This window comes from Enoplosus armatus, chromosome 11 (assembly GCF_043641665.1).
Source record: "Enoplosus armatus isolate fEnoArm2 chromosome 11, fEnoArm2.hap1, whole genome shotgun sequence".
NCBI lineage: Eukaryota > Metazoa > Chordata > Actinopteri > Centrarchiformes > Enoplosidae > Enoplosus > Enoplosus armatus.
This window is the reverse complement of record NC_092190.1, coordinates 20,844,036-20,856,718: the sequence shown is the minus strand read 5'-3', so window position 1 is coordinate 20,856,718 and position 12,683 is coordinate 20,844,036. Positions and strand designations below refer to the sequence as shown.

At 39.2% G+C, this 12,683-nt stretch overlaps 1 protein-coding gene across 1 annotated transcript in view; it reads right to left on the bottom strand.

The window, feature by feature from the left end:
* spegb (striated muscle enriched protein kinase b) overlaps positions 1 to 11,580 on the bottom strand; it is a 33,911-nt gene extending 22,331 nt beyond the window's left edge. Inside the window, exons 1-3 of the mRNA XM_070914127.1 lie at positions 11,163 to 11,580; positions 845 to 925; positions 36 to 96 (exon numbers count right to left, since the gene is read on the bottom strand). Coding sequence (XP_070770228.1) covers positions 36 to 96; positions 845 to 925; positions 11,163 to 11,580 — 560 coding nt within the window. The remainder of the gene's footprint in view (positions 1 to 35; positions 97 to 844; positions 926 to 11,162) is intronic.
* Positions 11,581 to 12,683: the final 1,103 nt, after the last annotated feature.

Sequence of the window (12,683 nt, the reverse complement as noted above, 5' to 3'; positions counted from 1 at the left end):
AAATACAAATCAGCACACTGAGGTTTCTTTCTTGCCTGGTTGAGTTAGAGTGATCCTCTTGTGTTCTATTGTCATCTTCTGCACATTTGTCCATCACTGCATCTCATGTAAAGAGGAGATATGACATATTGTACAGGTAAGCAATCAAGTATTTGAATTGATTATGAAACAAGGCAAACATAACGCTGCACTAATTAACCTTTTTTTGTAAATACGGGATCAAATGACAAATTGTAAAAAGGTCACTTGTAGTGACAAACCCACAGAAATGTATTTTTATAATTAACTACAGCTCTAACAGCTCTACAGCGAATTATAGTGCCTTTGAGCTCATTGATGTGGTTTTCCAGCATGCAAACGGCGCTCTCATCATCAGCCTTGTTTTCAACAAAAGCAGGCAGCTCTTTTTAACCTACCCAGCACCAAAAGGAGAAAGACAAGCTTAGCGACTAGATGGTGAACACAGTGGAGAGATTAGCAGTTAAAGAGCCAGTACTTCCAAAACAGGGCTAAAAGGAGAGCGGATGTTGGACTTACATTCCAGTAGACACAGGTACCACTCCAAATATGTGAAATATTTCTCCATGTCTGCTAGATGTTTACATTGGCAAGTGTTTTCTAATACCTTCACCATAACTATCAGGTGATAATATGTCAATGTCAAATATAAGTCAGCAATCTATTAATGTAGCTTTAAGTCCAGATGAGCAAAAGCTTCTTTTGAAACAAAATTCTCATTAATGTCTATAAATGTTGTAATATTCTAGCATTGATAGGAATCAGTAAAACAGAAATAAAAGAAAATTCAAAATTGCCTGAAGGAATATTTGCATGCTGGAAACACCTGTATGCACAGCCTGGTCCTCAACATCCCCACTATCTTCTTTGGTCTCAAATTGGTCTTCATCCTCTGTTGTTTCGGAATCTGAAAAAAACATATAAAATGATGGAATATCATTTTTCACTGAATTAGATTTTAACTGGAGCAATCAAGAACACTATTTGGTGAAAAAAACAGTGAAAGTTAAAATAGTATTTGGAATGAAAGTGCAAAGAGAATCAGTGATATTATGAAAATCATTTACAAAATTAAATATTATACAATTGTTGATCTTTCTGCATGAGTGGAAAACAATGTTTCCATAGTGGCAGCAGAAGAAGCAGTGGAAGAGCACACTGTTACTATAGGAACCAATAGACGACATTATCCTATATCCTACATTAATGGTGTTTGGTGAAAGGCAACTGAAAGTCCCCAGTACAAACTGATGATGGAGGTGACACTTTTCACTTGTGCAAAACATTTAGAACAGAATCACAGATGTGAAGAAAAGACAGGTAAAATACTGTACATCATGTAAGTATTTCAAAACTGTATATCCAAGATTAAATTAACCTTCTTCAACTAAAAGTTTAGTTTTCCGTTGCATTGGACCTCATTTCCATTTGATTATGCCTGTCATTTGACATGAAATAGTGTCACCCTCAGCTAAACGTACTAAATTGTCTGCAGCTGAATTGTTGCTGAGTCTTTATCATTTATAATTATCTCATTAACATCTGCAAGTTAATATTAAGGAAGGTGATATTGTACAAAATAAACAGAGGGGTTTCTTTCCATTTTATCCCTTTTAAATCTAAAAATGTGTCCCAGCTGTACCACCTGAAAGATGTGGCTATTTTCCTCAGACTGCGAGAAAATTCAGTCATTGGTAGAACTCAAAATAGAAAGCACTATTGAGTCATTGGCATCCCAGCAGCTCTCATGAGGTGTTTGCTTCACAGTAGTAGGTGGAATTACTTATAAAAAACAGAGGCTATGTGTTGTTCCCTGGCAGTAAGAGAATACAATAGGATAGTGTTGGTCATATTAAACACGGTAGAGAAATACTGGAAATGCTCGTATGAATTCCATGGAAAGACACCAAATGCTATACAGTAGATTTGTTTATTTAATCTTTTTTTTGGTTAAAAATCAAAACTGGTGAACTCTCTTAGTGATTTACATTGTGTTGCGCGTGTGTTTCAAGCTCATGATGTTACTAGCTATAAATATATCATATAACTCTGATTGCAGATTTCAAAATAAAACTCCTTTGGACGTTTATAATGCAGAATAGAATAGCACACAATTATATAATAAAGCAGTTACAAATGTAGATGTTTTATATGTATGTCCTAAATGCCATAAAGAGTCTGTACACATAGTATATGAGATTTTTTACAGTGTTTAGAATATGTATCCTGTTTCCCCAAAGCATCCATAAGCATCAGCAGATTTTGTCCACATCTGAAATACTGAAGCAATGTTCACATACCAGAAATAACACAAATGTACAGAACAGTAATCATTTCTAAATCAGAAAAGTAATAAAATGTCTATTGATCAAACTGGTGGTCTTATAACTGGCCATGCGTCAGGTTGATAATCCAAATTATTTGTGTGAAAATGGTAAGAGCTCTGTTAGCCATGACAAGCTTCTGTGTGCCTTTACTCTGCCTTGATTGAATTAGAAAAAAGATGTTCAGTGAAAAGAGCAAGATATGATGTCGGTGTTAATAGCTTTAGGGGGAAAAGAAAAGAGACTGAAGAGGCAAGTGAAAACTGAGACAAAAACAAAAGCAACGGAACGGAAGGGAAGGGGCAGTGCTTTCTGTTGACATATTTACCATATTTATTTTTCTACAACTAATCGTTCAATATTTTAGAAAAAAGTCAAACAATCTCCAAGTGGCTAGTCAATATTTTAAAGGCTAGAATTGAGGCAGTACTGCACACCCTGCATGGAAGTGCAGAGTTTAATAAGACTGGGTATACACAAGAGAATTTAATTAAAGGTACACTTTGCCATGCTGGTGGCATCATTCCACCACTTTGGACCAGACTGAAATATCTCAAAAACTATTGGATGGATTGTCATGAAATGTTCATGGTCCCCTGAGGATGAAAGCTACTGACATTGGTGATTCCCTGACCTTTCCTCTAGTGCCACCATGAGATTGACATTTGTTTTTGAGTGAAATGTATCAACTACTGGATGGATTGCCATGAAATTTATCAACAGTGTCCAGGGGATGAAACCTTCTGACTTTGGGGATCCCTGACTTTTCATCTAGCACCACCAGCAGGTAACTTTCACTTACCCAATGAAACATCTCAACATCTTCAAGATGGACTGGCACAACATTTTATACACACATCCAAGCAACCATGCAAAACATGTCCATGTGTGCATTGCATTTGTAAAAGATTTTATGATATTAAATTATATATTAAATGACTTTAACTCCACTATGAAGCACACCTTGAGTAGTAAGCAAAGAAAGCAAGAAGCAATTAGACTTTACACAGCTTAATTAGTTTGGCTTGACAGGGCACGATGGCAGTGAGTGACTGCATGGGGTATTATCGTATTATCGTAACATATTGTCCCAGGAAAGTATGGTTCATAAACCTGCCACTGCAACCCTGAAGAAAACCACATAGCTCAAGCTACATCTTCCAAAATGAGATGAAGTGCTAGCTCAGTGTCTTAACTTTGCCCTCTTTGTTGTTGTGACATTTTTAAGAGGGGAAAAGAAAATAGGTTCTGTCTTTCATCTCCCCGATTCTACTTTCAATTCTGCTAACTTACGATTCACACTGTAATGTCAGGGTTAGAAAATGTTTCCAGTTCCATCACAGTATATCAGCAATTTAGTGAAACTCTGAAAGTCTTTGCATTGAGCTCGGTGATTAATCGGAGTTCTAATGCTTGTTTCTATTGGCCACGGTGATTGTATTCCACCATAACATTGGTCTCATTGTGTTTCCCTTTTGATTATGGGTGCACAGAGTAGCTTCATCTCCTTTAATCACTGTCAGTGCATCTGACAATGTCAGCTGAGAAAACACTGTGTGGCCGGTTGTTATATTAATAGTAATATTAATAATATGCTTCTGTCAACATGTCACATGGAATATTTTACAGCCTTGCATGTTCCACATACAGTAAATGGTTGAATCAGTATAGGAGGAAAATAAATAGATGAAGATAACATGAAATAGCACTTGCCTGATTTTTTCTTTGGTCTGGATTTTTTTCATGGCCACTGTTGGTATGTCCTCGACAGGTATTTTTTGTCTTGGCTTACATTCAGCAGCTGGGTATTCCCCAAAACACACTGGGGGTTCCGAGCCATTACTATACACCTAAATCAGGACATTTTCTATGAAGACATCAGCAAGTAATATCTCACTTGGATGTAAAAGATTCACCTTATTAAATGCTGTAGGTAAAAGCCTCTCAATCAAATGCAAAGAGAAATGGAAAGAAGGCACTTTGGTCCATTATATAACAAGTTGCACCTCAGAGTCTCAGCACTTCTTCTGAGAGAATCCGTTTCTGAAAAGCATAGAGCATAGACCTCCATCCGCAGGTGGAAATGTCTGTTGAATGCATATCATCCACTCTGCGGGAGCCCCCCTGTCCACACAATAGCCAGCGACAGTGTAAGCATCTTCCCCCGCTGTGTTCCACCCTACAGGCAGTGCACACCGATAGGCAGAAAAACCAGTGGGAGTGATCCAGCCCTCTTGAGATCAGTGCTATACAGCATTGGTTGACATTTTTCATTTTTTCCTTCCTCCCCATGCGTCTGTGTCTTATTCTTCCACTGGTGTAATGAGCCCATGTTGTGTTGTCGACAGAGACGGGGAGAATCGCTGCAACAGCTAAAGGGACCTCCTCACTCCTCTGCATTGCTGGATCACTGTTAGCGCTCACAGCAAATGTGTTACTGGCTGCTTAGACTGGCTGCACAAAGCAATCCTGTTTCCAAAGGATACGATAGATTGAATAGCTGTACTCACTGCCACACTCACAGAAGATACTACAGCGATTGCATTGTTGTACATGACAATTTCCGTTGCTGCTAATGTTTGATACATGTGGTGTAATAATCCTTGAAATACTGTGTCAACGATATCACACGCTGCATTTTGAATGACTAAGTATCTAAGAATTCTTTGCCCTGAGGGAAAGGAAAAGGCACCACAGCTTACACATTTCATTTCACAGCCGAGGATAAATCTGTACGCATAAATGGCTACGCTTAAAAATGACATTTCAATTTACATAGCATCACACTGTGCTCAGGACAAAATACACAGTGAGCATGCTGGGAGTTTGCTCACACACCTATGTAAATTCACATTGTTAAATAAACCTAGGCATGAAAAGGGCACTAACTTACTTTACAGCATAATGCATGAAGGTACATCAATAATATTTCATACTAAATATCTAATGGTCATAATTGCAAATACCTAACCTACAGGCTTTATTACACAGTCTGTTGATTATGTAATCTCGGGTCATGGAGAGTGCCTCCTTGTTTCCTTGGCAGCTTGCACTTTACAAGGACCTTTTCTGTGTTTTTTTTTTCTTCCATATATGAATTCAACATTCATTTAACAAAGGGAAAGTCTGTCATGATTCACAGTCTGGTTACAAAAATATCGCAATATTTTAGTCTTAGCCGCAGCATGCCTCGGCACAGGCTATGTGCTGGAATAATAACCTGTAGCAGAACACTTGTGTTCTCACTCTAACTGTATAAATATGACTTTATCTGAGTGGCATGTTATACATCAAAGTGATTTAACAACCTGTTATCTCACACAATGAAGGCAGAGCCTGCCAGTCTATCCAGCTTGTTTTCTATGTTTTAAGGCTACTATCCCATATCCAGTGCTAGAGCGACTCATAGATGCTAAAATGCTAAATGTTGCACCTTTAATGCATCAACATTTTTATAATAACAACAGATAAAATTACGTCATGTAATGTGACATAAGTTGCTTGTAGGGATGGACCCACAGCACATTATTACCCAACTCTGTAGTCCCTGTCAGCTCTACGGAGCCTTTTAGCCTCTTTTAGTTTTGTTTTGATTTTACGGCCTGCAAATTCCTTCCCCCAGAAAATTGTTTCTGACGTGCCATAACAGCTTAAGAGGCTGGTAATGTGTTAGCGCTGTGTTTATCAGCTTATGGTGGAGTTTTTCTCCCCCCAAGTGGCCAAAATAAATAAATGAATGAATTATTGCAGCTTTAAAATGAGTACCAGTAGGCATGAAACAATTTCATGCTACCACAATGTCTTGTTTCAGGAAGCTTCTTGAATACAGAGCCAGAAGTGGTCTGTTCTTTTTTTGGCCTATTTCTGCAAAAGTCCAGAAAAGTAAACCCGACAACACAAGTGGAATGGCCTCTACTATTACATTTCTTTGTGAGAGACAATCAAGTGTTAATTAACATTTACACTCATCTGCATGTGCATTGTTTTATACCAGCAGCCAAAAACATATGAAGATGTGATTCCATGTTTGAAATATTTCCAATGTACACCAATGGACTCCAGTAAGTTGGTTTCTATTGGTTTCCTCATTTTGATATATGGACAGTTAATATTCTTTGTTTGTTTGTTTTTGACTGTATATAATTACTACTGTTTTTGTTTTGCAGTTACTATACATCCAGAATCTGGTTATTGGTACATAGCTAAGGTTTATGAGAATTAAAAGTTAAGACATATTCCTTACGCTCTACTGAGAATAGATGTTGTTGTAGTCAAGGGATTTTGTGTAGCTGACATGGCAAACTGCATGTTCTGCAATTTGCAGAATTTGATTTAAATGTGAGGTAATGAATAGATTGTAAAATGATTTTCAATGTAGCCTTGTCAGCACCCATTATTCTGTAACTGCACAGGTTTGACTTGATGCAACATGACAAGTGTTAACACCCAATTCCACAAAATGAGTGTAAATAGAGAGTAAATAAGAAAAGGTCATGTTTATTGTAATTGTGATGTATGTACTTTTCAGTCCACACTGTGCAAGATGGCTACTGATCTCTGAGAGGCTTAATAATTCAAGATCTGGGACAGATTTCAGCATTTCACATTTACTCATCACTCTGTCCTTTTCTGTTTTTCATGAGCTGTTACTCCATTTATATTATATTCTGCTGAATGAGAGCATGGAAACTAGAAACCTCTCAAACACTCAAAAACCTGGCAAAACAGTTGTTTAATAGCTCTAATAAACTCCATAATTACCCTTCAGGATTTGTTGTCCATTAAACAACATTCATTTGTTGACTTGCTATTACTCAGCAAAGCAACATGGCGGTGTAGGGGATTTCCACAGTGTAACTGCAGCTCCACCTGTTCATTCAACAGACAACATGGTGAGGAAACTATCCAAACACCCTGGAAAGGAGCCATGGTCACACTCAGTGGCGACTTCTAAAGTTCCCAGTATTAGGTCTCTCCAAACAGTATAATTACTCTACGAGCTTTAAACGGGCAACATAGCTTTAGCTCTTCTCAGCTCTATGCAGCTTTTTAGCATCTTTTAGCTTGTTGTTTTGGCTTCACATCCTGCAGCTTACTGTTTGGTTCAGTCTCACCACTCTCTACCTCAACCTCCAGAAAGTAGAGACACGACTCTGACTGAAAGCTATTGTTTCTCTGTATCTGCTGGGGCTGACCTGAATGCTTCGAAGCTTCTACCATTGCCTTTGTAATCGATGTCCAAATCAGTATTCGAATGCTGGGCATCGAAAGAGGGGAGACATCAGCCACTCTACATTCCATCAACGCCTCCAAAGTCTCAAAAGTCAAATTGACAAGTGAGTGTTGAGCAGTTACGAGCACGTAGGGAGGGTCTTGCACAAATGGCAAACAGACAAAGTTGGCAGCTAGCATGTGAACATAGTGGAGCATTTAGCTGCTAAAAGAGCCAGATATTTCCTTCAGGAGTTGGTGGCGACCAAAATAGAGTTTTGCACAGGAAACACATCTCCAAGTGAATGCTAATGTTGCTCTAGTATTGGTAAATAGGCAACTCTGTGCTGATGCATTAGCATTAAAAACTTCATACGATAATAATATTTCAACTTTCTGTTTACAACTGGTTTCACTGCAAGTGGCCAAAAATCAATTACCAAAGATTTAAAGATTTGGGTTTTATTATCATCTTTACATATCTATTGCTTTACTTTTATTATTTTTTACATTTCACACACTCATTTGTGCTATTTATTAAAACATTACAGTCTTTTGTCTATTGCTTTTTCAAATGACTGTACAATCAAATGCAGAACTCAAAAGAGCATAGAGACATCATTGAGTAAAAATGGTATGGATCATGAAAGATGCATGCCATCACGACATATGGCAGACATCTTTATGCTCCTGCGTATTTAGTAGCTGTTGTGGATTTAAAATTGGCCCTTTCCCTGATCAGTAGAGGGAAAAAAAAAGTCATACAGAGCCGGGCTAAAATTAGCAGTGATGTCTTCCTGTGTAACAGGAGAGACGTTGGCCTGCTAACATCACAAAAATCTAAGGCCTGGCACATTCCACTGTATAAATAACTAGGGAGAGTTGGTGGACGAGGGGGGCGGTACAGAGAGACATTTTCAGAGAGGGAGAGAGAGAGGAAGGGTTCAGGCAGTATCATTGAGTGATGGGACAGCTGTAGACTACGCACATGGCAAAGCAGTAGAGAGCTGTATCAAACTGAAGGTTAAAATGGAGAGTCAAAGCTCTCAACCAAGATCTTGTTTTCAAACCTCGGAGGAAGTTGCCGGGATTGTGACTAATACTGAGGAGCTGCCACTGTTTCTAACATTCAGTATCTACATCACACACATTGCATTAAATCACACAATCTATCTGGTCTGAGATCACTTTGAGTGTACCACAACACAAAATAGAGGATCCAGGAGCACAGAAGTATATGGATTACTGGTCATACTGATTAACGCTAACTATGCTCTTGTTCAGCTGAAAGTCACTAAATGGATTTTACTTGAAACAGAACTACGGGAATCTAGGTGACTGTTACATTGCCTTTACATGAAACAACTTTTTTGTAATTCCACTTCCATCTTACTTCTCTTTTGTAATGTATTACTCAATACCGTGGCTCCCCTGATGGGACGCATGCAATACATTATTGAGGTGACACAGTGATAGAACTGTAAAAACTGAACACAGCATATCAATTCTGCCATAAAATACATAAAGTGGAGATCAAGGATCAAGTAAAAACTTTATTTGATCCTCAAGCCCAAAATATGCTGACCAATTAGTGACTATTCACTGAAAGAAACCGGAGTAATTACTGCATTTATATTGTAGACTCAAGCATGTTTTGTTACCAGCATCTTTTTTAGTCATTTTCAAGTTCTCACATTTGATGGTGCATCTTTTATGTGGACTCTGTCCAAGCATCCAATATTTATATAGTAAAGGAAATGTAATACACTGGTTTCTTGCTGCCCACACTAAAAGGAATCCTTGTCATCACGTTGTCCAGTCTGCAGGCATCGCCAGTCTTTTAGCACCCAATTTTTGTCCAAAGCACAAAGCGTCTTGTGGCTTGAAATCAGCAGGGATTGTTATGTAAGCAGCCAGTCCTTTATTCTACCATCAGAGAATCATTTGCCAAAACTTTACTCATGTTAAACTGAGTTAACAGCATTCAGCAGTGACGAGTCTTGACATCTTTGTATATACAAATGCACACCACATACAGCATGCTCTCCCAGCAGTAAAAGGCAGTTCTAGTCTACATCTAGTGAGTTTCCACTACTACATTCAACACAGAGCACTGCAGAACAATGACAAAGCACTTGGGCTGATATATGAAGGGCATATTTGTTGAGCTGGTAATGTCATTTTTCAAAGGAGCTGAGTTTGTCAAAGCACTCAAGTGAGCTGAATTTGGAGCAGTGCTGGAGATCAAAAGATGCATAAAAAGAGGTTTTGTTGATCTTTTTTTTACAGAAAAGAGCTACACTGGCCTTCTGAGCATCCTTGGCTAGACACTGAGGAATTTGACTGTGCTACACTCTCTATCAGTCAAAGGCAAGAATGATTCATTTTCAGTGGCTCTGCATGCATGTGCTAATCTCAAACAGTGATACCCACAATTCCCTATAAATATAAAAAAAAAATATTGTAAAACTGTTTTGTTTTCAAATTTGGATCTATAGGAGCATAACATATAAAAAGCATTTAGACAACGGACTTATGGATATTCAAGAACTTGTCAAGCTGACCTACTCTCCTCCATCACTTTAGAAAAACATCTCTCAGAAATGTGGTGTTGCACCTAGTTACATCAACCATCTCTCCATCCAAGAAGGACGAACTGACACTCATGACTCATTTTGGATAAATATTTGTTACAACACACAGTATATAAAATTTGAACTAATGCATTAATTCAATTAATCTATCACACCTTATATGACACAAGTTTAGTTAGAAAGTAGTTCCTGTTGACACTGATGTCTCTGTACAGTCCCACTTTATTCCTGCGCTTGTTGCTTTTGTGCCGCTCTCCAGATGCTTTGGGAAACAGTGGGAAAACTAAACCTAGCATTAGTCATTAGTAACAACCTATCTCTATCTTTATGTGTTCTGGGAAATCAATCAATTGCATGTAATATCTGCCAATACTTCAAGTGATTCAAGTTCACTCTTACTGTATGCTTTGATATACGTAGCAAAGAAAAGGCATTAAATATATCTAGAGAGCGAAAACAAGGAGAATATACATTTGATAGAGCAAAAGAGAGTGTTTGTTGTTGTATTTGTATCAAAAACGTATTTGTGTACATGTGTGTAAATATACTGTATGTTTGTATTCTTTATTGTGTGTATTTATGCTGCTTTATATTTTATCTTTGGAGCAAAAGTTAAAAGAAAAAGCTCCTGATCTGCATTGCCTGGCCAAGTATCAGATAATGACAGAAGCCATTTAGCCTCATAATCGCCTAAATGAACACTGAAATATGGTTGAGACATTAGTCAGCATTATCACTTAATGTTCCAGCAAATGATATGGGAAGTCTAGACAGGCTTCATCTACATCTTGCTCCTCAGGGGGTTGGGCCTTTTGGATGACTGTGGCATGCTGGGTAAAAATCATGGAAAATACTACAAGAAATGGTTTTGTAGTTAAAACCTCATTGGTACAGTCTGCTTGAAAATATACTTTTAAATACATGTAACGATGCATTAGGTGAATGATTGATCTTCTCTATTAGAAGACCGGTCTAGATACAAGTGTGAAGTTTAAAATGTATTCATTAGTATTACCTTCACCCAGATCCAAGACAGCGAGTACAGCGCTGCTCCGTGCCTCTCCCAGGTGATTGTTGGCGATGCAGGTGTAGAGGCCAGCATCACTGGGTTTGCAATCCCTAATCCAGAGCCCTCCGTACTCCTGGTTCTCCATGTTGAGGAGGTCATCATTGTGGTACCAGTATAGGGAGGGCTGGGGGTCTCCGGCCACAGTCACCTTGAGACGGATGTCGCAGCCCGTCCCCACGGCAGCGTTCCTCATTTTGCGTACAAAAACAGGCGGAGTTGGGGTGGGATGACCGGGCCCTCGAGGTTCCGGGACACCTTGCTCTGGGCTCGCCTTGGAGCGTTTCGAGGGGATGATGGGACTCTGGGGTGCCACTGTTTCATCTGCCCCCTTTTTCAGGGTCATTTGCACCTCAGCTTTTCTCATGGTTGAACTGATTTGCTAGATCCTACAGTGGATTCTGTAGCTGTGTATGTGGATCGTACGCCTACAACACTGACTGGGCCCTCGCTCAGTATCCTAAACGGAGAGCCATTTACATATACATTACAGTTAACACGGTTCTCACATTTTTGTATTTAAGAATTTAAGAATTTAAGTCTAGGACTTTTTTTTACTTGAAAACCCAACTTAAGATATTTAGAAACATATGTGCCAGGGATAAGTTCTCCTCAAATCTCTGTTCTCTGACCTCACTTGTTTTCTGGAGAAGAAAAAGAAATAGCTGATTACCAGGTAATTAAGCAGATAGAGATAGCTGCCACTCTCCTGCCCAGAGGTATTTTTAGGGCAGGACCCACTGGATCATGTTGCATTAACAGCTCCCTTGACTTGTCTTGGAAGTGACGGCCCTCCTTTTCCTGATGTTCTTTGACTTTTCAGCCTGTTGTAACCATTTCCCAGGGGTGTGTAACCTCTCCGCAGAACAGGGTGTGTTAATCTTCAGCAAGTTTCCTCTTTATTCCCAGCGGCCTTGAGATCTGCTCTTGCTTGGCTTCCGTTTGAGTGCAAGCATCAAGTCCTGTCCAGCAAGTTGCACAGTGCCCCCCCTTCTTCCGTGTCCCATGAGCTAAACCGCCCCACTCATGATCTCCCCCTACCTCTGCCAGTCAGTCCGAAGGGGGAAATGACAGTCACAGCCCAGCCAGCCTTACAATGACAGCTGCGTGGTGAGCCGTCTGCCCACTCACTGCTAGGCTCCCGCCCCCTTGTCATTTTTAGCCAACCTGAGGTCAGTAGAACATGTGAGATGGTGCAACACTTGGCACAGAGGAGGGGGTGGTCAGTATGGGACAGATATTTAATTTGTAGGTCAAATGTAGAGGCTGACGTAGGCGTCCCAAATGTGTGGAGGTGGTCAAATATCCTGAAAAATAAAATAAAATCTCACTGCATTAACATTGCGAGCTGGCAGCTTTGACCCTATAATAGATATTTTAAGTATCTCCTAGATTTACTGAGAAAGTTGAGGGGGTATCATAAACTGAATACAGGACGTATATTGGACAGATTTACAAGATTTGGAGTTG